Source organism: Anser cygnoides, chromosome 5, assembly GCF_040182565.1.
Source record: "Anser cygnoides isolate HZ-2024a breed goose chromosome 5, Taihu_goose_T2T_genome, whole genome shotgun sequence".
Lineage (NCBI taxonomy): Eukaryota > Metazoa > Chordata > Aves > Anseriformes > Anatidae > Anser > Anser cygnoides.
The window spans coordinates 41,964,805-41,989,067 of NC_089877.1; the positions used below are offsets into that span (position 1 = coordinate 41,964,805).

The window sequence follows — 24,263 nt, forward strand, 5'->3', positions numbered from 1 at the left end:
CTAGAACATCATTATCTGACTTTACTCACATCATATTCTAATAAAAGATAAAAGATTATTTTTTTTCCTGAATTTTAGTCTGGAATTTCAACACCTGTGTTTTATTTTCTGACCAGCTGAGAACGTGACGCACCCTAGAAGACCAATAGTTGCTACTTAAAGTAGAAAATTACCTTGATTTTTTTCTTTTTCAACTGTGTGTTAATGACTAGATCCAAATCACAGAACTGAATTTACTTCTCTAATCTCAAGCATTTACAATGACAGGTGCCTGTGACTGAGCTAATAATTTGGCTTTCATTATAATCAGTCAAGATTAATTCACCAGGTTTTGGATGAAGTTCACCTGCCCAAATGTACATTTAGGATGAAGGGAACCGGGCCTAAACACTACTGACTAACCATCCCTGCAACTACAGAGATGTTCTTGAGCAGTTGTCTTAGAAGTAGACAGCCTCACTCTAAATATCCCATTTAGTAACATGAATCTGCACCAAGATAAATCTGGGAAACACTCCAAAGAACTTTAATAGGAGCTGGACAGAGTTCTAAGTCAATATACTGACATTTTTGGAGAAGTTTCTGAAGACATTCAGAGACATTTTAACAAAAACACGCAATTCCCACCTTTGCTACCACTACTAACAGTATTTTACAGTGCCAGACAATGTAAATGTTTACTTAAAGTGCATAAAACATCACCCATTATCTTCTCTTACCTTAGTGCCCTTTTTAACATATTTAGCATTGTCTTTTTCAATGTCATGCCAGGATCTTATAGGTAACTTCAGTTCATCCCCTACAACCATCCCAGGTCCTTGTGTAGCTGGTCCTCCAATGAACATCATTATACGTGCACCGGTGTTAGGAAAAGTGCACTGCAGGAAATAACAGACAAATGAAACCACCAGTTTTTGCTACAAATTGAACAGAAGAAATAGCTATACACGTATTTACCACGCTAATAGGATTCTAAAAATAATGGTATTTTTTTTCTCCAAAACCTTACATTCCTTGCTAATTCAAAGTCTCAAACTTGCCTCATTAAAATGTATATTTAAACACCTGCAATATGCTGCTATGCATGTATGGGATGATATTCATCAGAATCATCACACTAATCTAACATGCAACAATTACTAAAGCTTTTACATATTGACTGGGACAGCTTTTCTACAACAAGATACCTATTTACATATTAGCCCAACTGTAGTTAAAGCTATTACCTCAAGAAGTCCTACAGCTATAGAAAGAGCCACTCCAGAGGAACGTAAGGGCCTTTTCCCTTGTGGAACGGGCCAAGGATCCCGCTGCAGTTCACCCAAAAGATCAGTAAGATTCATATCAATCTTCTGCACTGGTTGCAAAAATCTGGAAAGAAACACATGGAATTGATTTAGATTGTAATTTTAATATAAAAATTATACCAGTTGCTCACCTGCAACAAAGATGACACATATTAGCAATATCAGACATTCTAGTCTGGATTCAGAGCAATGCCTCTGCTTCACCAAGACAATGCAGTTTGGGAAATTTTCAACTTAAGAAGTTCAACAAAAAGTTTGTAAAACAAAAATTTGCTCACTTAGAAATGTAGCCACTATCCAGAAAGAACCATGCCTAGCCAAAAGAACACAGCAGATAATCACCTAAGAATTTCAAAAAGAAACAAGCTTTGCTACTTCAGTGAAAGAAAAAATATATATCAAACATCAGAATAAACATTAACACATAAAGAATTTCTCTCACAAGAGTCAAACAACAGCCAACAATTTCCAACTGAGAGACAATAGGGGAGGAGCGAGGAGCAGAATACAGAAAAAGGGAAGACAAAACTGGACATTGACATAAAGAGAGGCATTGAAGCAGCCATTAATACCTTCCAGCATACCAACCAACAGGGACACAGGCATACTACAGATCTGTAAATAACTATGTAACACATTCTCAGAACATTTCCAAAATGTCATCTAGATAATTTGACTACCACACCTTATGTCTTTTCTTCCCAGTACAAACTGCCAGGACAGAAACAAGCTACAGCCACCGGTTTCCAAGTGAATTTGTGACCAACCAGAAGGTTCAACTCTTGGTTGATTTTTTCCATTATCACATGACATACATTTTCCAGCAAATCAGTATAGCCAAGATGAGTTTTTAAATGTTTTAAGCACATTACCTGTTAGAAGGTGGTGGCTGTTGCACTTGAGGACCCCGACCGACTTGTGAAACAGCTACTTTTGTCAGTCCTAGCATTTCCTGCAGTCAAATAAGTAAGATTTCAGTAAAAAAAAATTGTTAGCAAACTATTTGAAGTTCATCATCATCTCGGTAACTTCTTTTTGTTTGCTTTTGTGTGTTACCTGAAGCTGCTTTGCAGAAAGGTCCTTTGTTCCTCTGAAGACATAACTTTTGGAAATTCCTTCACAGCCAAGCTCATGAACCTGCACCATTCGCCCAAAGGTAATGAGACCCACTAACGCAGTTGGTGGCAGAAGACTAAGCGACATTTGCATGGATTCTTTCAGAGCTTGCAAGTCTTCATCTTCCATGCATGTGTCCACAACATAAAGAAATATCAAAGGCATCTGAGGACCACGCTTTAAGGAATAAAAATATCATCACATGAAAAACAAATCTTGCAATATTTACAGGATCAAAAATGAACAAATAAAGTACATGTTATGTATGTTTATTTATTTTATTCACACCAATAACGTCAGTGTTCCATCTAATTTACCTCCCTCCTCCCTCACAAGTAGTAATCAGTATCCAAGGCTGAAGGGGAACAAAATCCAAATCATAATAAACTCTGCACAAAAATTAAATGCTTACTATGAAAAAAAATCCTTTGTGTCGAAATTGTTTGAGCTAGCAGCAGCAGTAAGGAAACCCCCAGCACAAACACAAATTAAACTCCTAGTTTAAGAAGAAACTTAAAGAAATACCTAAGAGAAATATCGTCTTTAAAAGAAACCTCATTTTGTTTCAGTTTTTGCTTTTTCATTTTTTTTTTAAACAGCAATCTTATTAGCTATCCTTGTGTTCTGACAAAAACTTAGGTTTTCCATTTCCAATTGATGACAAACTTTCAATCTACTAACAAGCACATATAGACTCAGTCATTAAAATGCAATGAAGAAATAAAATCAAAATTAATTCCTTTTGTACACTGTTAGCTTATAGATAATATTAAAGTTTTTATTTAATGACTTTACCTGTACTACATATTCAATGCTAGAGAACTGCGGCAAAAGTTCAGCTGGCTGATTCATTTCAGATATGCCAGCATAGGTAGGAGGAAACTGCAAATAAAAACATAAACATTAAGTATACACAGAAGACTATAACTTCAGCAAAAACATACGTATGGGCTACTTGCCGCCACAACAGAAGCTCACTATTGTTGTCATTAAAAAAAATCTCAATGCAATCTCTGATGATATAATTACATACTTGTGTTCTCGCTGTCCATTTCAGTTCACAGCTATGATTTGAAAAATGAGAATTTTTCACTTTCACCTTACAAAATGAATGCTTCATTTTCTTACCTGATTTCTCTGGTAACAGAAGTTGCAAGCCCAAAGTTTTGCTCGATAATCCACTTGGCTGTAAAAATACAGTAAGAAAAGTTTAGATTGTATGAAAAATTTGTTTTCCTCCAATGACCTTAGAATACATTTAATTTTTCAAAAACATACCGGCTTTGAAAAAGCTTCTTCCTAAATACCCCCATTAAAAATTCAAAATAAAATTCAGTCTTACACACATACCAGGCAAATTGTTGTCTTTAGAGAGGAATAAGGGTCTTCAAGAAATGAGAGCAAGTAAGAAACTTACGAATACACAGTCAGCGTGTTTATTAGACCTTTTCTGCATGTTTTTAGGGAAATCATTCTAAGCCTCTGTTTTTGCATTTTTCTCTTTTCTGAGTTTATGCCCGTTAAGAGTCTGGGACTCTGCTGTATATATATTATGCCCTAATAAAAAGGTTCCAACTTGACAGCTATTTCTCTTGTGCAAAGAAGATTTTTTTCCAAAGGGTAAGCCCCTTTCAGCTACATTTTTGTTTGCATTCAAATAGCTTTAAAAAATGCAACTTGTATCTTCATGCCATACGGGTATTTTACAAAGTCCTATTCACATCTTACGGGAAAGAAAATTTTATATGTTTTCAAGGTACACTTCTTGCTAGGAGACAGGAAGCATCTTCTCCTGTCTAAAATAGCAAAGGTTTTTAAATCTATCATTAAATCTTTCCATAAATCCAAGCATGCTGTAAACATACACAGCTCTATTAAGATCAAATGAGCTATGCTAATTCAAGGGGCTGCAGATTATCTAGCCTGATACCCTCTGATTTTACCCTCTTTCAGGCCTGCTTCTGGTGTATTTATTTATTTATCTATCACATCTTCTTTTAGCTTCTGTTTTGGTAAGTTAAATCACCTAACTTGCTTTGGTCTACAAATTAATTAAGGCTAGTAAGAAACGTCATTTATTTTACTTGCAAATTAAACTATACCAGGGCCCAATAATTACAAGTAGATAGCACAACTTTTCACCCAAGTGATTTCCTAGAGGTGAAACGCAGTAATATACTAACTCACAAGATACATAGTTCCAGAAAAATAATGTACTGAAGTACGCTGAAACAATTAGTTAATTGAAAGCCATGTTTAAATTACGTTACACCTTAAAAGTTTATGCTTATAGATCTTCACATCTAGAAGTCTGAACTGTATACAGACGTGAGGAATATTTGAACTCCAGCAAACTGCATCTTTTGCACAGTTTAGCTGGCACTATTCTAAATATTGGTTTGTAAGGAAAGATACTGATATAATATATTAGGTTTACCATAAGGGATTCAGAACAGCTCGACACGTGGTCCTACTGCACAAAACTGGCTCATACTGAATAGGAGGCAAGTCTGGCCGTTCTTTCAGTGGCGTGAAAAGGGCAGCCACTGGGACTACCATTCTTGTGGCTTCAAGTCGACTCGAAGGCCAAACATTCCAGCTGAATCTAACTCCATCTCTGTCCTCATTCTGCTGGATAAATTCCAGGAAGGTTGTCATGGTCAACTTCTCTGTTTAGCACTAAAACAAAAAGATAACCGTTAGCAGAATGTGGAAACACAAGCATTGCAAATACTAAATAGTGGATGTACTTGATGACAGTCATCTTCTGATTGGTTCTTAATTTAAGCAACAAACAGGAAAGAAACGTATGTATGTGAAACAGATGTAGAATTTATTAAGTTTCTTTGCTAATACATCGAAATCCATCACTGCTCTATGCAACAGGTGAAGGAACGCTATCCCTGAAAAATGGGATAGTGGTACAACAATACGCATGAGGGAACAGCCTTAGGTATAAGCACAAACCGAATAACTGAATCATTTCTCTTTTTAAAATTATCTCCTAAAACAACTGAGAAAATTGCAACTCAGAGACCACTTCAGCCATTTCATAAGAATCTGCTACAAAGTCCACCAGCTCCAGCTCCAACACGAATTCCCAATTCCTGTACTGGACTTTTAAGTCTTTTCTCCACATGTTAATCCAGCTACATCTGAAATGGCTTTACATGAACGTTATTTTTACTAATCAGTCACTGCACCATGGAGGGCAACGTACAAACACCACTGTGCAGTGACTAATAAAGTACATGTATATACAGAAAAGAGTTGTTGGATTTAATGAGTTAAATACTGTTACTTTCTAATAGGCATTACCTATTCAGAGGGCAGAACCTGCTAATAATCAAATTTTCCTCCATCTTTTCTTCCATCCTTTTCTTCCTTTATAAAAGCCATGAACACTTACATATTTCATCTTATGTTTTCTGGGATAGCCGTGAAGATGTCTGACATGAGACCAGAACAGCAAACCCTCCTGATCTACAGGCTACCTAACAAAGGCTTCATCCGCCTGAGAATCACAAAACACATACTGCCCACCTCAGAAAACCACTGAAAACAGATTTTCAGAGCAGCTGAACAGCAACAGCTCAGTGTTGGGGTGTCACTGCTCCAGCTGGGCTGCAGGATAAGACACCCATCAATCCTTCCTGGCTTGTTTCTTCCCACTGCTGAGGCTGTTTACCTCCCACTCCTGCATCATAGCAAGTTCACTCTGTATCACACTCAAAGAAGCCACACCTGAATTGCATAAAAAGTCACAAGCTGAGTATAAAGGTTTCATTCTCAGGTAAGTAATAGTATTGATGCAATTACTCTGACTGGATGCAAGAGTGCAGTTAGGACTTTCTAACCACTATACATATCAAACATGCTTGACACACCACTCAGTATGGATAAAGCTACCATATAGCTGGATGAACAGTTTTGAAATACCTTACTTTGAAATTACATTATTTTAAATCGCTGTTCTAGAAGTGCAAACAGTAATGATGCAGTTTCTTCAAAACAGGTTATTCTAAATGCTCTTGCTTCAAGCTCAGCACTTTTACACGCCACTCAAAAATGTGTCCCAGTACAGACGGTCACCAAAATAATATCCACTAATCCTTAGAAGCACATACAAAACCAAAACATTTCTCTCTACAGACATTAGCACTTCAAATACAAATCTATTCATTTCCAAGAGGTCTGTATGAGGAGAATGATTTAATACGTATCTAAATCAACCACAAGTGGTCAAAGTGACAACATAAGAATCTAGTTGTCACATATTTACTCACACGGCCATCAGCCAAACCTACCTTCCCAGTCCTGTTAGACTTTTTAAAACCAATCTGGGTACATAATAACACACCTAAAAAAATAATAAAATAATAAACAGATCCAAATGCACCAAGGCCAGCCTAAGCACGACGTCTGTATATCTTCAGCCGTCTCTGAGGGCACCACAGTTAGTCCCCGGGGCAGCGTTTTCCCCCACCTTCCACCTCAGCGGGTGCCGGGGCCTTTCCTCAGAGGACGACGGGGGGGCTCCCGGCCCAGCAGCCGGCCAGGGGTGCCCCAAAACCCCACAGAGGCTCCCCGCGGTGCCCCCCGCTCCCACCGCCCGGCTCCGGCTCCAGCCCCGGCGCCCCGCCGTGCCCGCTCACCCCGCGTCCCGGCCGCCTCCCGCCTCGCTCCCCGCCTCCCGCACGCAGCCGCGGCAGCGCTGCCGACGCAGCCAACATGGCTGACGGGAGGGTCCCCGCCACGTCAAGGGGCAGAGAGCGGCGGGCCGGGCCGGGCCGGGACAGGGGCGGGCTGAGCTCCGCCGCTCCCCAGCCCCGTCTGCGCCCGGTGGGGCCGGGCTGGCTCTGCCCGCAGCGGGCCAGCAGCCGGGGGCGGCGGGTAGGCAGCCCGCACGGCTGTGCTTCGCCTTACCGTCCTCAGGAGCTGCTTGTTTTCCAAGTCACATTCGGCTTGCAGCTTTCTTTTAAAGATCTTCCTCTGAAGTGTGAGGGGGAAATGATGCATCCATCTATCCGCCAGAGGGAGTTTGGCCTTCTCTCCCTTTCACTCGTGGCACCGGGTAGCTGAGGCCGCTGCGTGTCCGCACCTCCACCTGCGTGCGGATCTACCTCTCCGTTACCTCGCCGCGCTTGTCTTCTTTTTTGCTAGGGTCTGGCATAAATCCCCAGGACCAAGCCAGCCGAGCTTCTCAGAGTCCCTGAATTCACTCTGTATGTCACCCGTTTTCCACGTGTTTGTGTCAACTTCTTAATCTGGAAGGGTTTTTTTTATCAGACTCCCTGAGGAAAAAAAAAAATATTGAAATTATATTTCTGGTGTTTTTCATCATGAGATATTTCCATCTGACAATTAGAAATATTTAGAAATAGAACATATGTTTATTTAATATCTGCACAGAAAGCTTCATGTAGACTTAACTATACAGTCTTGGCTTTGTTCTTTTTTTTTCTTCTTTTTTTTCCCCACAAAACCCAAGTTACAGTGATATCTAGGTCTCAGGGCTTTTTAAACAAGCCTGCCACAAAAGGCAAAAACAGCAGCCTCTGTCTTAGGATCCTGAGAAATCCTAGTGCCAGTGATACAGACAAGGGGGAGGACAGAGAAACATTCTGCTGTATACCACGTCCTCCCTCACAGTGACTCTGAAAATGCTATGACCATCAACCAAAGAACAACCAAAACATCTTTATCCTAATTTATTACATGTCAAATATTTTTGTGATAGAATTTCTATGCCATTACCCTCTCTGATATTATTTGCCCGTCCTCTTTAGCCTAGAAACATGAGCAGATAAACAAAAGCAAAACTTGAAGGGATTTTAAAATTCCACATCCTCGAATCTCACTACCAGCTGTGGGAGTATTAAACTGAAGATTGCCAAGGACATGTAACCTCCTCAGTTTGGCAAAAAAGAAAAAAAAACAGGATGACTTTCAAACAGATGCACTGAAAGTAATTCAGTGTTATAATTTCAAGAGTAATCAAGTACTGTGTTGAACATTTTCAGAAAAATGCAATGAAAAGACACAAGTCCCAAAGTCAGAACTGTAGGAGATCTATGGACAACAAGAGAAAAAGAGACAGCTGAAACATTTGAAAATGCTTAAAAGGGAAGAAGGAAGAACTGGAAAGTTTACAGTACATATAGATGGTATACAGTATTTTTAATCAGTCAGAAGAACTGGAAAGTTTATAGTACATATAAAAGGTATACAGTATTTTTAATCAGTCATTAGCGAAATTAAATTTCATTACATAGTGACTCAATCCAATGTTCTAAATTACCTTTAAGTCTTGCAGCTGCCATGATGGCGCAAACCACAGAAAAGTAAAGAGAGGCAATAAAATAGAGCAGAAAATTGGGTCCTAATACTGTATGTACACATTCTGAGAAAATATGTTATCTGCCATTATTAGTTTGTACAGCAATAGTATTTTATTTTTCTTAATGAAGAATTTTTAGTTTATGAGTTAGATTTTTTTTAGTCAGCAGTGCATATCCACTGACGGCAACTTACCTTTTTTTTGGGAAAGTATTCTTCCATAACGTCTAGACTGCTGAGAAGAAGAAACAGTATTCCATTCCAGTTTCTTTTTCCTCTTCTTCCAGTGAATCATATTGACTAGCCATTGCATCAACATTGTGGTAAAACTTCTAAGAAACAATTTTGTTGTCCTTGGAAGACTATCTGTAATAATTTAAATTGTTATTTGGCTTAAACAGTATCAAAAGTTCCAGAAAAAAAAAATCTCAATACAGGAAGTATATTTAAAGTACGTTTGTATCTCTGGCATCTTGTTCTGTTCATAGTTCTTGACTTCACAACACACAAAAAGAAATAAGTTCTAAATATTACCAAAGTTTTAGAAGATAACTTTTTACAGCTTGACTCACCAAAGATTTTTCCTTGACTGCTGGTCAACCTTCCCAGAGAAATCACTGTGGTTTTAGGTTAGCAGGTTTTATTTCAAGTGATGGCTACAGTGGTCACATACTCCACCAGGATGTTAGATCCGGACTTCAGCATTAAAACTCTTTGTTACAGGTATGTGGTTTTGGAAACACCTTAAAACAAACAAAAGTCAGCGGAGAGGAGGAGTTAGGGTTGATGTTTGTTCAGAACTCTGGTAATCCAGAGAAAAGAAAAAAAATACTGCTTTTTAAAACTTAGAACTATTTAGAGCTACTCTGATCTACTATATGGGCTGTGGGTAGCACTAAACTGATTTGGCATGTTATTAAGAATTATTAAGAAAAAATAATATAGAAATTGAAAGTTTGTATAGCTGAATTCAATAACATAGAGTCCAAATTATTTAAACAGTTACAGCATTATTCTTCTGCTTTTTATCTGGTTCGCACAGAGTAACCCACTGTTGTGCTAATGGTACCTTGACTTTGACTTGGGGTATGGACACTGCCAGGCAATAGTATTTGGATAAACCCTTACAGCAACAAAATGACATCTTGCCCGAGTCTTCCAGAACTCAGTCTACGTTTACAGCAGTTAACTGTTAGACAACTGATTTCACCAACGGATCTCAAAGCATTTCAAGGAAGGGTTAATTCTTATTACTACCGCCTGTCCACAGGTGGACTAAGTATTAACGGGTGAGTTTGACAGAACCACTTGCAAACAGTAAGGTATTTGAGAAAAGCACAGGGCCTAAAAGCGGTTATTACAGGTTTACAAGGCGGCACAGGAAGGGGCCCGCTTTGACGGGCAGTAAGCCGGCACTGCTATTTCCTACAGTGCTCTGGGGCTGAATTCCCCCGCTGTGCTGTCGGGGCCGCGCAGGCCTGGGCTCCCCTCACCGAGCAGCCCCGCGGAGGCGGGCGGCTCCTAACGACCGGCCCCGGCCGCGGGCAGGCCGAGGCCCCACCGCCGCTCCGCCTCCCTGCGGGCGCAGAGCCGCGGCTCTCTCGCGAGAGCGGCCGCTGAGGAGGAGCCGAGCGGAGCCGAGCGCGGGCGGCTGCGACCATGGAGTCGGCGGTGGAGGAGCTGATGCCGCGGCTGCTGCCCGTGGGCGACTGCGACCTGCCCGAGGACTTCGATCCCAGCGTGCCGCCCAGGACCCCGCAGGAGTACCTGCGGCGGGTGCAGTGAGTGGCGGCGCCTCGGAGGGCCGAGGGGGGCGGCGGGGCTGGGCGGCTGTGGTAGCCGGGGGGGCTGTGGTGCTCGGCTCGCCGCAGGCAGACAAGGGCCGCTGCCTGACCGCTGGCATCCCAAAATCTCCCCGTGGGATGCGCGGTCCCGCTTCAGGGCGGCTGAGGAGTAAGCAAGCTTCAAGGACGCTAGTGCCGTCGCGTGTAAACTGAGAGTACTTTGTGTGTAAACTCAGAACACTTGCTCTGTCGTTCCAAGTCGAACCTTCTGTAATTATTGCGTGTACAGCCAGTAGTTTGTTTGGTTTTCTTTACAAACTTCAAGATTTGTGTAAGTGCCATATCTCAGGGACATTCAGTATCTAACCACCTGTTACAGTGACGCAAGTAATGCAGCACTCCCGATTTTATTTTGTAGGATTGAAGCGGCTCGATGCCCAGATGTGGTCGTGGCACAAATAGACCCCAAAAAATTGAGAAAGAAGCAGACAGTAAACATTTCAGTAAGTCTGGGCTGTTCTACACCTTTTGCTTTGTTTTCAGGAACAAGTAGAGGGAAGTTGTTAATATATGTGTGTATTAATTTGGGGGAACTGTTGGCAAAAATAAAACAATAGCATTGCTGGAACTTAAAAATACACACAGAATGAAATTGAATTTCTGGGTTTTAGAAAATAGCTGTTGAATTCCTGGATGACAGCAGTCTTTGTAACTGATTTAAACTGGTAATATCCGTACCACTTGATACACAACACACTTTTACAGCCAGAGGACATCAGATGTTGCATTAAATTTTACAAATACTTTATCATACAATCTGCATAAGCTTTGGAAGAAAGCAATAGCCATGCCTATATTTGGATTCTAATATATATCTAGGGTGAGGTAGTGAGAATAGTAAATACATCTAAGGTTTACTAAAGTTGAAATTCTAGCACCAAATCTTTCCTTTTTGGTGGAATATTTTATTGGGATTTACCATTACAAGTAGATTTTTGTTGTCATGTTGCCCTGTTTGTCTTTTTTTAACCTGCTTTCAAATAGTTCAAGTGACTAAGTTTGTCTGTCTTTAATGAAAACTTTGTCATCTGAAATTTAACTATTAAATTCCTCAATAAAAGTTTCTAATACTGGCATATGACCATGTAACTTGCAACCATTCTCATCATTTTTCTCCTCTCTTCATAATGGCATTCTTAAAAAATTGTAAAAAGACTTTTCTTTACAGTAATTCTCTTGTGCTAATCATTGAAGAGGTTATATCTACTCAACTGTCAGAGTTAATTTCCTAAAACATATTTTTTCAGTCTTTTGTCTTGCTCAACTTAGTATCTGAGCAAACAGAACTCCTAAGATTTGTAGCATCTACCCAAGATAAGGAAACAGCACCTTCCTTTTCATAAACAGGGAATTTAAGGCAGAACAAGTGCTAAAAAGATGACCTTAAGTAATTCTTTGACAGCATGCTTTGAATGCTTGGTTTTCCTTCTTTTGCATATGAAGAGGAGTCAAATAGAAATTTTGTCTAGACCAACTGTCAGATCAGTCTTGCATGTTGTCATGAAATTACCTTTTTTTAAGTGAGTACTTAAATCCTATTTTTATCTGCTGGTAAATTTGACTGATTCTCTTGCTCTTAAGGATTCTTTTTATAAAGCTTTCTTTACACTGTAATTATTGCCAGTGTTTCCTTAGATTTCCGGATGTCAGCCTGCTCCTGAAGGATACTCTCCAACACTCAAGTGGCAGCAGCAGCAAGTAGCCAATTTCTCAGCCGTTCGTCAGGTACAAAATGGTGTGTGTGAGGGAGAGTGGGGGGGGTGTTTTCAACTTGCACTGTCTAGATAGAGCACGCGTGCTTTTTGGGGAACGACCTTATATCTTATCTACCACAAATCATAACGTTCCTATACTAGATGTTGTTAGGCAACTGTATTAACTTCTGGAATTGGGAAAAAAAAAAAAAAAGTGCACATCTACTGTGAGACTCTTAAATTTCTGATGAAATTTGTGTCCTGAGTGTCATGTTGAAAAATAAAATAATAAAAAAAAATCTCCTTCAAACATAGCATAAATATCTGGCTGTGTTTAGACTAAATGATATAGAGTAGTTGAGGGAGGACAAAATCTTTCCTATTGCATTTGTACCCACAGTATGCTTTATCCACAGTTCAAACAGGGTGAAATGCAAAAGATAATAAAGACGTGTGTAAAGTACATCTCCAGTACTGCTGAAGGAATGTTTACAATGCATTGATACTGAATTGCACTGAAGCTGCTGTGGCATTGAGCTTTGTATGAGCTCATTTACTGTTTTTTCAGGGAGCTAAATCAGTGAAGGTGGAAATGTGTACTACTGCATCTATATTGCAAACACTAACTGAACTAGCTCTTATTTCTACAAGGTATTACATTGCATGCTGTGTATTAGGCACAATCTTAGAGTTCAGCAGAGCTAAAGAAATGGACATTTAAAGACATTCACTCTAAAAATATTTCTTTTATGCACAAGTTAATTGTCCTCTCACCTGTACCAAAATTAAGATGAAATATGAGAATATCCTAGAAAATACTTAAGAGAAAAGGCCATCAAAAGTCACTTGTCACATAATGCATCAGGTGTTGTTACTTACAGCATTTTTAGAGGTCATTTTTACTGTTAGAGTAAAGTTGGGTTGGGTAAAAATATTTCCAGTATCAAAAGTTTGCTCTGCAATACAGAAAACCATTAGGCAGGCCAATTTCTACGTTCTAATATGTTTTATATGGCATCCCTGTCAGAGGAAATATACGAGGAAAGTATATTCGCAATTCTGTAGGCATCAGATACAGAGCACTGTTGGAAACAGGATATTGGCTTTGTTTGCTCTTTGGCTAATCCAGTTGTTTTTTTCTCTTGGTAATAACAAGCATAAGAAAAATCTGTAAGACTAGAAGAGCTTACTACTTCAATTTAAAGCTTTATGCAGTAGTCTTAAAAATTCCTTCAGCTTTAACATTGCTTCAAAAAACCCTGTACAAGTAACAATTACATTTATATTAAGAGGATTGAGGAATATTTAGCCAGTACTGCCTTTAATGATGTATAGAACATCATAAAAATACTTCTTTATGAAGATTAGGAACAATGAAGGGCAGTTATGGCTAGGAGATAACTGTGAAGTTAAACTGTGACTTGGCTTTGTTTTAATTACTCAGAGTCTGAACAAGCATAGAAATCACTGGCGGTCACAACATTTGGACAGCAATGTTAATATGGTGAGTAGAATTCATAACAGTTCTGTGTTTTTTCTAGTCGTTAAATTTAATTGTTTGGTTAATCTTGCTGTACCGTTTAATGCAACAACTTGTGAGTATTACCATGTTCGTTCTTCAGTGTCTTCAAGACAGCAATATTTCAGTTTTAATTTATTTTTATTTACTTCAGCCAAAATTAGAGGATGAAGAAGGATGGAAGAAGTTTTGCCTGGGTGAAAGAGTCTACTCAGAAATAGATTCACGATCTGATAATGAAAATCTAGGAATAGATTACATGAAGGTGAGTATAGGAGTTCCATCTAATTTTCAGCTGCTATTTTCACAAATAACTACCAGAAACAATGCTACTATTTATTACTAATTTGTGCTAAATAAAAGGCAGACCGTCCTGTGAGCCCAGTTAAGACCCGTTTTTCTTCCCTTTTAAGTGGAAGCAGAGTGAAGCAGAGAACAAGTCTATCCCTTCAGTCAAAAAGTAGGAAGAGTTCCCTCATCTGTTCCCAGCTAAAACACACTACTTTGTTGCTAGCTGACATGAATGGAAAGCTTTTTCCATAGTCTGCTTTAGTGTTTTGTGAATGTGGTTCCTGTCCTCGTATGCGCTACTCTATAAACTCACCCTTCACTGCATCTTTATATATAAAAAAAAAAAAAAGCTTTACAAATAACAGCAAAAGCAGTGTTTTGATATCAAATTTGATTGGACCTTATCTTAAACTTGCCTGAATATTTTTTCCATAGATATCAACGCTCAGAATAGAATTCGAAATCTTTACAAATGTCTGAATGTCATATTAAAATGTTAATTTTGTTTTAATTTAGAACTTAAATGCAGAAACATTATTATAAACAGTTTCCAACCTGACTTTTTTCAGGTGGGCTTTCCTCCTTTGCTAAGTATTGTAAGCAGAATGAATCAGGTAAGCCTACCTCTTAGAATAGCATAGTGGCCTAAGTTATTACTTCCCATGTTCCATCTGTTGCATAAGTCTTACCTATTGTTTCTGTGTTAGAGGAAGTAATTGTTTATTATAACTGCTATTCAATGTACACTTACAAGGAAAACACTTGATCATTATCTCACCTTTAACCACAATTTTACTAGTAAACATATACCATGAATGGTTGTAAGTGTATTTTCTTGCTGTAATTGCTCTATAGAGCATTTTAGTGTTTGAACTGCTGCTGAATGCCCCTTTAGGGGCTTAGAGTATTTTAAGATTTCTCCTTTAGTGTTTTAAGTGCAGTTCTTCAGGCTGATTGCCAACTCTTACATACATTGCAAGACTAGAAGAAACCCGTTTACTATGTTGCTCACTAGTCACCCTTATAGAGAAACAGTCAGTGTGATGTCTTTTTTTTTCTAATTTGTAGCTATTTATCCATAACTTTTTGTTAACACCGAAAATTGCTTTATATAGGGGGTCTTTATTTTTTTAAAAACCTTTTGTCAGGAACTGCTGCTATAACACTTGTTTCACCCTTATATCTAATTTTAACCTGAACTAAATACCATGTAGAATTACAGTCAAGTGGAAATGTGCAATGTCTGTATTTAAAGACAAAAATCACAGTTGTTTTTATATGGTATAATCCATTGGGTAGAAGGATAGCAAAACAAAACTTTGCAGATATTAGATTGTCTTTTTCTGTTCCTCTTTTGAAGGCAACAGTAACCAGTGTCTTAGAATACCTGATAATCTGGTTTGGAGAGAAAAAATTTACTCCTGAACTGGTAACTCTTTAATTTATTCTAACTACTTGCATGTGATTGCTTTAAACAAGGGATCAATTGTGCATTGTTTTCCCTGAAATTATTTTAGTTTCTAAAGAGATCTCTAGATGGACGTACTGTATTCAGTTGCTTTCAAAACTCACTTGATTAGATACTAGATTGAACATTCACACAACTTTTTGGAAGGCTAATTCAAAACACAACAGATTTGGATGTTTTAGGTATTGCTAAACCCCCCCCTTTTCATTTGTTTTCCACACTACCCTAATCTTCAAGGTCAGAGGAGTATTAGTGCTGTGGAGAGAAGAGGGCCAGAGTCTAGCAGCTTTGGGTCTGACCAATTAATTTGTCAGTGTGCTGCACATTGTATTTCAACACCTCCATTTTATAGTTGGGAAATGCATGGTAGTCTGCAGGAAGAGATGCATTTAATCTTCCCATGTGCAGCACAGACCAGAAAGCTTACCTGTGTTAGCATGGAAACAGATCCAATCTAATTTAAAAAAAAAAAAAAAAGAATGATGGGGTACAGTACCATGTAGTTGGCCAAAACTAGATTAACTAGCTGTGTAATGTCATCTTACCTATAAAAGACCGTGGTAGGTGCATCTCATTCAGTACCACAAAGTAAATGAGTAATACAAAATTACTTTGATAATACTAAACACAGTTTCAAAAATATTGAGTTGCTTAAAAGCTTTTCAAGTTCTGTCTTTAGTGACCACTATGCTGCAGAGGATGTGCACGTTGATTCTTAGTTTATTCTCATAATGAGAGCCACTAGACACTAAAATTAGTTTAAGGAGTTAGACTGGTAGCAAAATTTAGGTTTGTAGGGATGCAGTAGAATTCAGTGAACTAAAAAGCAAAGAACACATTTTCACAGTGGTATAAATCTTAAGTCTGACCTAACTGCATTAATACCATAAAGATCTGACTTCATATGTTCACTCTTCAGGAATATTTTTCTATAGTTTGCAAAGATAAAAATTAATAGCTATGTAATCTTTATATATCTTTAGATATTACTAAATGCTTCCTTCAGATTAATAGTGGAAGCTGTATTAATTTATATCTTACTCCAGAAAAATAGAAGGAAATCCAGGACTACTGTTCACAAGAAGCTTGTCTACAGGCACAAGACTCTACTCTGCAGTCTCTAATTTGGCTTTCAAACTCCTCAGTTCTGGCAACAACACTTAAAGGAATCTTCAGATACAGGTTTTTGAGACCTATGCTCCAGGCCTGCTACGTATAACAAGTTTCCTTGTGTAGAACTTAAAGAAATACCTGTAATTTAAAATTTCTTATTAAAATTCACACAGGGTAGGTGGTTTTATGCATTGTTGGCATGCCTTGAAAAGCCTTTGCTACCTGAAGCTCACTCCCTTATTCGACAGCTGGCAAGACGGTGCTCAGAAGTCAGAGTACTAGAGGTAAGGTTTAATGTTGTGCAGAGGACTGTTTCAACTTAGCAAACTGTTAAGAAAATGATTTTTCACCTCTTGAAGTCTTGGTAAGTATTTTTTCACGTCTGAAACCTGCTTGAGAATGAAGGGATGATTACAAGCACACAACACGACAGATAACCATTTTTCTATTGGACATCGTTATCAGAAGAACTGTTCTGGTATTTGTTTCTCTTTCAGGAGAACAAGAACGAAGAGCAAGTATCTGCTCTGAACTTGATAATCTGCTTAGTTAGCAGGTAATGCAAGTTACAGATCTAAAACATATGTCCAGAATGAATGTGTGGTTACCCTTGGCCTAACGTAGATTCCTTTAAAGTGGAAGTCAATCCAAGTTCTCTGGGTGTATGTAGCAAACATAGTTAGCTAAAAGGACTTAAGCTAAACCTAAGAGTAAAACAAAGTAAGTAAAACCGACAGTTTCCTTGGATGAGCTCCCTGAACCATGAAGCTATAAATATGACAGAAAAGGTAAAATAAGACCTAGAAAGCAAGTGGTCTAACAACTCAAAGCAAAGTAAGGAGTACGTTGCATTAGAGGTTCTCACCATATTCCATTTCTCTCCACCAGGTATTTTGATCAACGTGATTTAGCTGATGAACCCTCCTAGACTGTTCTTGTGTTGCCGTGGTATAAAGAGCGTTATCAGACATTGCACAGATCAGACCTGAAGTACAATACAAACCCTTCAGAACACCCTCAACGTAACAACACGTTTGGCACAGCTAAGAATAACTTAAGGTGATCTTTAGCATGAGATTGTTAGTGTCTCCAGTATCATCATCATAAAATGGTCAGTGAAGTGTTTGTCATCGTCTCTCAAGCTACTGTCTCAGCAAACTACATTCTCCATTAGAATTTTCTACCATCTGAGTGTTCCTGTGGACTCTGCCTTAGATAAAGACTTCTAAGTTTAAAAAAAAAGACATTACATTACAGATGATTGTTCTTTATCTAACACACACCCCTCGAGGGCTTTTTTAATAAAACTGAAGCATATTTTAAGTGTTCTTAAATATTGTGGCTTTTCTCATTCTTCATAGTATTTAAAAACTGCCTTAGTATAAAAGCCTACACAACCGAGACTGTGTTTTTTCAGGCATCAATTCCTGAGCTTAAGTTCTGCTAAGCAGTTCAACTATAGCCATTGAGTTACTGAAACACTTATTTTAGTAAAATATATAAGACTTCCTGAGTAATAATACTCATTACTTCTTAGTAAACGGCTACAGAAACCTGGGAAAATAGAACAGTTGTATTCAATGCTCTTTAATAGAAGCATTTATTAAACAGAACGAACAAATATATTTTCTGTCTAGTATCTTGACAAACACATTAGCTCACCTATTTGACTTCATACATACTTAACATGGAGTGATTTGCCAAGAATATTAGCATCTGCTTTGTACATATATGACTTTCTGGTAAAATCCAGGGTAAAAGAACTCTGAATTCTGCTGGTAACAGCAGACAATATACAGTATTGAATTTCACAATATACAGGAAGCAGATGTCAATTGAGTCCCTGACTATTTAAAAAAGACAGATCATTAAGCACAGCAAGTTATTGATAAACCTTTAATGCGTCTTGGAATTATTGGCACTGTTCACAGTAATCTCGACTGTCAAGTGAAAAATGAAAGTGCATTAATAGCAACTACTATAATTTTAATTCTGGAGAAGCAAATTACAAAATGATTCTGTGTGCCGATAAGGAATATCTGCCATGTTGCATAGGCCTAAAATGTGCCATTGAAGTGTCCATCTATGAGGCACAGTGCAAGTCCCTTTAGTAATAGTTTTAGCATGTTAAAAGCAGGGTGAGTTGGCAACTGAAGAACCCACTAAATGCACTCAGCAAGAATTAGCTAATTCTCTAGCCTTATAATTTCAAACGAGTCTGAATCATATAGGTGGACAACAATCGCAGCCTTCCTGTAAACTACCTGTATAAGAGCCCAGTATTTTCAGTCACACAGCTGATCTCTATGGAGTACCAGCCACCCTGGTTACTCTTATCTTTGCTAGGTCTACAAACAGTGGGACAGTATTCTGCTAGATTGAGTTCTCCTTCAGATGTTTCCTAACTGTCAAATTTTTCAGTTACAACTAATCTGAACTAGCATTCACAGTACATGAAAAGATCAGAACTTGGTCACATATTAAGCTCAAGTATAATAAGCCCCTCATTATCATGTTTATAATATACAGCTTGCCAGCTTGTAACAGTTATCCGGAAAAGGCTCGATCCATTATAAACTTCAGACCTCCCTTAGAGATTGAGGAAGAACAGCTTCCACTGTTCCCGCCCAACCATGCAATTGGACAGCATACACTTATTCCAACACAGAAGGTAGTTAATACAGACAAAAGTGTTGTTCAAATATATTATTTTATAACTATCCTGTTATTTACTGGTCTCAAAGCAGAAACTGATTCAGTATCTTGAGGCATTCTCACATTTCTGCAAGTATAAGACCTGACCCTGCCAGCAGAAAAGTCTTACAGCAAAATTCATTAAAAGTTTAACCAAGATGTTTTCATGCTTACCTACAGCAAGATATGTAATGTTATACAAATCTTGTAACAAGTAGTATCTAGCAAACCCCAATATCCTCAAGAGTCTTGGTGATGTCTTTACAGCTTCTTGCAGGCCTAATCATCTTCCTGTACACACTCATTACAGAAGTGAGTTGTAGCTAGCAATTAAAAACAATTATGTTAATATTGAATTTATGCACAGCAGGCTAAAACAAATTGCCTTCTTTGCTGAGTAGTAGATGACCTTGTCTGTAAAATTCTGATGCAAAAAACAGCTATTATTTTTAGGGAGGGAGGATATGCTGTTATTTTTGTAGAAATAAGTGTTCTTTTCTACTGCCCCATATCATTCCCATAAAAGAACTAAGCCTCCACTGAACACTGTTAGTGAAGGCTGTTGTGATATTTCCTTCCTTGGAATAATACAAAAGCAATTGCTGCCTCACAGTTAAGAGTGCATACAGAAAGGCAGCAGCTTGGCATTCACATTAGGTGACGCAAAACACAGTTTCTTACTCCAATTGAGTCTTGATTGGGTTTTTAGTCAGCTCTTAAAACATGCATACAGTCTGTTCTGGTAACAGAAATCTTTTGTTGGAAACTTTTGAGTAGACAGTTTTTAACATGATGGACATTAATACCTTGGTATAGAATTGATTTCATACCAAGATACGAGGATAGTGTTAAATTATTTTGATGAGCATTTATTTTATATTTTGGAATTCTGCTGCACATTGCTATAATTTACAAGCTACATACAAAGCTGAACCAAGATACCAAAACCACAGACAAAGGATTTTTAAGGTAGATACCCAGATTTGAATGTGCTCTACATCTTCTGTATCATCACCTGGAATTTACCTGCAAAGAAAAAGCCAAGTTGGATCGAAGTGTCAACATTAGATTTACTTTTCCAATTTCAATCTTACAGCTCAATTGTGAAATACCTAGCCATGATTTAAATTTAACAATTAACTCCTACTGAATTTTTTTTTTTTAAGTTGAAGCATGTACCACGTTACATCAGTTTTGTCAGCTAAATTTAAATTTTTTTGCAAGGCCTATGCAAATTTTCAAAACCATCTTAATCAGCTTGTGTAGTCACAATGGATTTCGGTTACTACCCTTCTTAATGACATCTGTAAATAAAAAGCACATATCTAGTTGTTTTTATCTTCAATTACTCCAGTAGCCTTCTGGATTATACCCTTACGTATCTGTTGCTTCCAAATGTACACACAACTTTTAAATTTGGTTTTCCACTTAATGTCATGGAGATTCACCCTCCATCAGTGTTATCGTAACAGTAAAGCACAGTCATCGAGACAGTAAGGAAAGTTACCAAGTGAGCTAATAACCTGAATACTGAGAACTACTTACATGCAGGCATTGATGAAACTTCAGCTGTTACAATACTCTTTATTCCCAAATTCGATAGGCCACCTCTGATTAGTCCACAGGTAAATGCTAAAAACTAAATATAAAGTTACATTTTAAAGAAGTTTCAAGGGTGAAGCTTGATGCAAAAGATTGAAACTAAGTAATGATCAACTGAAGATTTAACATTTTGACAATATAAAATTATGGAGGTTTTGCTATCCTCTAGCAGTGCATTGTGACAATGGCAGAAGTTTCTTCCTAACTGCACACAAAATACAAACACCAGTTCAATGACTTTCCACTTGCAGTCAGGCTAGCTCACATCATCAAGTAACTCAAGTAACATGAAAACAGCAAGTTTCAAAATCGCTATTACTGTTTCTTGAACCATAGATCAAAACCACTGTTCTGAAACAAGATACATTTCTAAAAAAAAACACAGTTTTTGAAGACTTAAGTTCAGCTTCCCTTTTGGAGAGTTTGTATCCACCCAACTACAAAATTTCAAGTTAATAAATCAAGATGATTCAAATCAAACTCATAGATGCCAAGGAAAAAACAAAGGGTACCTTTGGTGCGTGTTCTAAATACTGCTTTCCTGCAGACATTTGTGTCAGGAGTCGAAATTTATTATCTTGAAGGACATAAATACCCTGTTTAAAAAAAAAAAAAAAAAGTTTTCAGTAGAGTATCCGGTAACATGTAGTCTGAATTTTACCAGTCAACGTAACGTCACCAACAAGCAAACCTTAGGAAGTTTTTCAGCTATTTTGTATACGGTTGTATTCAGCAGTGTATAACTGTCTAAACCACTGAAAAATGAAAATATTCTTCAAAATGAAAATTACTTAAAGGCGGCCATTTAAATACATTTAAATGCAATCCATCCTATTTAAATGCATGTTAAGGCAGCAATATCATTTTCCCACACTAGTTTTCTACTGAAGTGTATTGGGAGATGCATGAAAAAGTTCCTGTATGTGTTAATTAACTGTAAGCATTACTGTCCTGTCAGTTTCTAACTCCACAACAGTGCATATGAAATTGACAGCATTTAGTCTTTTCAAACAGTGGCAATAAATAAATCATAAACAATTATTAAATTGTATTCTCCAACTATACACCAACATGAACCTTGAGAAATGCTTTTTAAAAAAAACATATAAATAAAGAGAATTTGGGCTTTCTTATCAGGTAATTAATTCTAGAGCAAGACAAACAGAAAATGCCGTAGTAATTCAAAACAGTATTTGTCACGGAAATCTTATTCTAGATCACTTTACCTGATGATTGGTCCTGAGGTTATCTATTTGTTTTTTGAACACAGTTGTCCAAAAATCTTTGCAAATGAACTTCATAATATCTAATTCATCTTTGAATCTGGCAGTATCTTTTGTAAACCTAAGAGAGAAGTGAGAAACGTATCAATAATGAGGGTACACCCAACAACTTGACAGTATCATTCTAGCATTGCTCAGCTTTCATGTATAACTTAAGAGTAACACGGTGTTATCTTAATATCTGCAACAATACAGCAGAAAAGACGCGTTTGAATAATGTGATCATTAAAGACAGCTGAAGCGCAGAAAGACGCAGAACACTTCATAATGTTTATCTTCAATAAACTATCGAAACATACAGCTCACACCTCCACTACTGTTTGGAAAGGCTTCTTCAATACCAAAAGAAGCACTAATACATAGGAACAAACATGTAAAACTAGTTCCACTTTCCCAAAAAAAAAAAAAAACAAAAAAAACCACCCTTCCCTTGTTCATTTCAGAATTGTCCCCCTGCATCCTCCTTGAGGATATTTATCTGGCACTAAAGCTTCACTTTGGTCAATGAAAATATGACTTCAGGAGCTTGGGATCCTCTACACAACCCCAGACCAAGGGCGCTGAAGTTAGGTGTGCAGCAAGCCACCGTGCATCCCAAGAGGGCTCAGGGAGGTGAGGAGGTGGTCACAAAGTTCCAAGGACTGGGAGTGCTTCAGAAAAAGAAAATCCTGGAGTAGCCATTCATAAAATTACGTTTAAGATTAATTAAAATAGAAACAATCACGAAAAAATCCTACCAGAAGTAGGAAACACGCAGAATAACTAGGCCTACAAACAAAAAGTGCACTTTAAAAGGATTATAAATAACCGCGTACTCTGTGTGATTGTTTCCATGACAGAAATACACAAAAAACGTGGTGTACGAACAGGGGCGCCAGCAAGAGCGAGGCGTCAGGAGGCGCACAGCGGCAGCCCAACCCTCGGTCTGTCAGAGGGAGCGAGCAGCTTCCCCCGAGCGGGCCGACCCTCCTGGCCCCTGCAGGCCGGGGAGACAGGGGGGAAAGCAGGCGGGGGAGCAGCCCCAGGGCCTCGCTCACCTCTCGATCAGCCCCTGCCCGACGCGGAAGCCCATGCTCTCCAGCTTGGTGGTGCAGCGCCCGTTCTCCTGCAAGACAGAAGGCGTCAGCCCCGCTCTCCTCGTCGCCTCCGGCCGGTCCCTTAATGCGGTCCCCGTCCCCGCTCACCCCTTCGCCCTGCTCGGCGGCGCGGTACAGCCCCGCCACCATCTCGCTGTGCAGCAGCAGGAACAGCGTCTCGTCCGCCATCTCCGCTCCCCCCCTCACAAGCACCCGGCGCCACGGCAACGGCCCCGCCGCCGCCACCGCCGCTACCGGGCCCCTCCGAGCAGCGCCGCCCTGCCCTTTCCGGCTGCCGCCCGGCCTCCGCGGCGCCGCCCCGCGGCCGGACCGGACCGCACCGCCCGCCAACCCCCGCCTCAGCGCCCGCAGCCCCGGGGCTGTGAGGGGGCAGCGAGCTGGGCGCGGAGCCCCGGGGGGAACCCGCTGCTGACGGGGGTCGGGAGTCAGAGACAGGCAGAGAACGCTTTTTATCATTAATAAAAAATTATGTTTATGTTTTTTATTATTAATTTTGTATGTGGTTTTGGGGTCGTTTTCTCAAAAATGGCTTCTCGAGGCCCCACGGGGCGCTGACGCCCGCTGCAGGCGCTGAGGCCGGGCTGAACCGCAGACACGCAACCCGCACCACAGCGCCATTGGCAGGCCTTGCGCCCCCCAGCCCGCTCGCGGCCGCCCTTCAGTAACGCCCGCGCCTATTGGCTCGCCCGACACGGCGGCCGCTCTAGGGGAGAGGCGATTGGCCCCCGCCACGAGAAAGTGACGTTGTTAGTTCTCGTTAGCCGAGAGCGGTATCGCTCTGATGGGCCCCGCTCGGTGATTCGTAGAGCTGGCAAGTGGAGTCTTCCGTCGATTGGCTTACGTCGCTGTCAATCTTCCTCCGACCCCTATGATTGGCGAGTGCGTGCGGCCAGCTT

At 39.3% G+C, this 24,263-nt stretch overlaps 3 protein-coding genes across 10 annotated transcripts in view; 1 reads left to right on the forward strand and 2 right to left on the reverse strand.

Annotated features, from left to right (window-relative positions):
• SEC23A (SEC23 homolog A, COPII coat complex component) overlaps positions 1-9,476 on the reverse strand; it is a 28,626-nt gene extending 19,150 nt beyond the window's left edge. Inside the window, exons 1-10 of one of the 4 annotated variants that reach the window (XM_013185620.3) lie at positions 9,335-9,476; positions 8,958-9,128; positions 7,350-7,717; positions 4,861-5,102; positions 3,552-3,609; positions 3,219-3,305; positions 2,364-2,600; positions 2,180-2,259; positions 1,227-1,371; positions 720-878 (exon numbers count right to left, since the gene is read on the reverse strand). In XM_013185620.3, coding sequence (XP_013041074.1) covers positions 720-878; positions 1,227-1,371; positions 2,180-2,259; positions 2,364-2,600; positions 3,219-3,305; positions 3,552-3,609; positions 4,861-5,081 — 987 coding nt within the window. In that variant the 5' untranslated portion in view covers positions 5,082-5,102; positions 7,350-7,717; positions 8,958-9,128; positions 9,335-9,476. Of the gene's footprint in view, positions 1-719; positions 879-1,226; positions 1,372-2,179; positions 2,260-2,363; positions 2,601-3,218; positions 3,306-3,551; positions 3,610-4,860; positions 5,103-5,966; positions 6,110-6,730; positions 6,874-7,078; positions 7,232-7,349; positions 7,718-8,957; positions 9,129-9,334 lie in introns of those variants that run through there. The other 3 variants (XM_048059676.2, XM_048059677.2, XM_013185623.3) reach the window with 3 other exon arrangements.
• A 171-nt stretch (positions 9,477-9,647) lies between these two features.
• GEMIN2 (gem nuclear organelle associated protein 2) lies at positions 9,648-18,025 on the forward strand. Of its 4 annotated transcripts, none has more exons than XR_007161749.2 (10): positions 9,648-10,051; positions 10,965-11,049; positions 12,242-12,331; positions 13,745-13,804; positions 13,974-14,084; positions 14,680-14,724; positions 15,471-15,539; positions 16,625-16,975; positions 17,189-17,247; positions 17,580-18,025. XR_007161749.2 is itself a non-coding variant. In XM_013185624.3 (10 exons), the coding sequence occupies exons 1-10, from the start codon at positions 9,900-9,902 to the stop codon at positions 17,617-17,619; spliced, it is 822 nt and encodes a 273-aa protein (XP_013041078.1). In that variant the 5' UTR covers positions 9,648-9,899; the 3' UTR covers positions 17,620-18,025. The 4 variants fall into 4 exon arrangements, 3 of the variants coding, with proteins under 3 accessions (XP_013041078.1, XP_047915638.1, XP_047915637.1); XM_013185624.3 differs by having other exon boundaries at positions 16,865-16,975; XM_048059680.2 differs by lacking the exon at positions 9,648-10,051 and adding an exon at positions 10,133-10,543 and having other exon boundaries at positions 16,865-16,975.
• Positions 15,824-23,650, reverse strand: TRAPPC6B (trafficking protein particle complex subunit 6B). 2 transcript variants are annotated; one of them, XM_013185627.3, is made up of 7 exons: positions 23,455-23,650; positions 23,308-23,375; positions 22,214-22,331; positions 21,500-21,583; positions 20,931-21,024; positions 20,363-20,411; positions 15,824-19,708 (listed from the first exon to the last, which is right to left on the reverse strand). In XM_013185627.3, the coding sequence occupies exons 1-6, from the start codon at positions 23,533-23,535 to the stop codon at positions 20,380-20,382; spliced, it is 477 nt and encodes a 158-aa protein (XP_013041081.1). In that variant the 5' UTR covers positions 23,536-23,650; the 3' UTR covers positions 15,824-19,708; positions 20,363-20,379. The 2 variants fall into 2 exon arrangements, with proteins under 2 accessions (XP_013041081.1, XP_013041080.1); XM_013185626.3 differs by lacking the exon at positions 15,824-19,708 and having other exon boundaries at positions 20,234-20,411; positions 23,455-23,649.
• Between the last annotated feature and the right edge of the window lie 613 nt (positions 23,651-24,263).

Coding starts and splice junctions, on each gene's coding strand:
- TRAPPC6B (XM_013185627.3), bottom strand. CDS start 23,535: ATGGCGGACGAGACGCTGTTCCTGCTGCTGCACAGCGAGATGGTGGCG. Junction 22,332..23,307: donor GGGCAGGGGCTGATCGAGAG/GTGAGCGAGGCC, acceptor CTTCTCTCTTAG/GTTTACAAAAGATACTGCCA. Junction 20,412..20,930: donor AGTTTCATCAATGCCTGCAT/GTAAGTAGTTCT, acceptor TTTTCTTTGCAG/GTAAATTCCAGGTGATGATA.
- GEMIN2 (XM_013185624.3), top strand. CDS start 9,900: ATGACATCTTGCCCGAGTCTTCCAGAACTCAGTCTACGTTTACAGCAG. Junction 10,052..10,964: donor GGTGGACTAAGTATTAACGG/GTGAGTTTGACA, acceptor TTTATTTTGTAG/GATTGAAGCGGCTCGATGCC. Junction 12,332..13,744: donor ATTTCTCAGCCGTTCGTCAG/GTACAAAATGGT, acceptor TTAATTACTCAG/AGTCTGAACAAGCATAGAAA.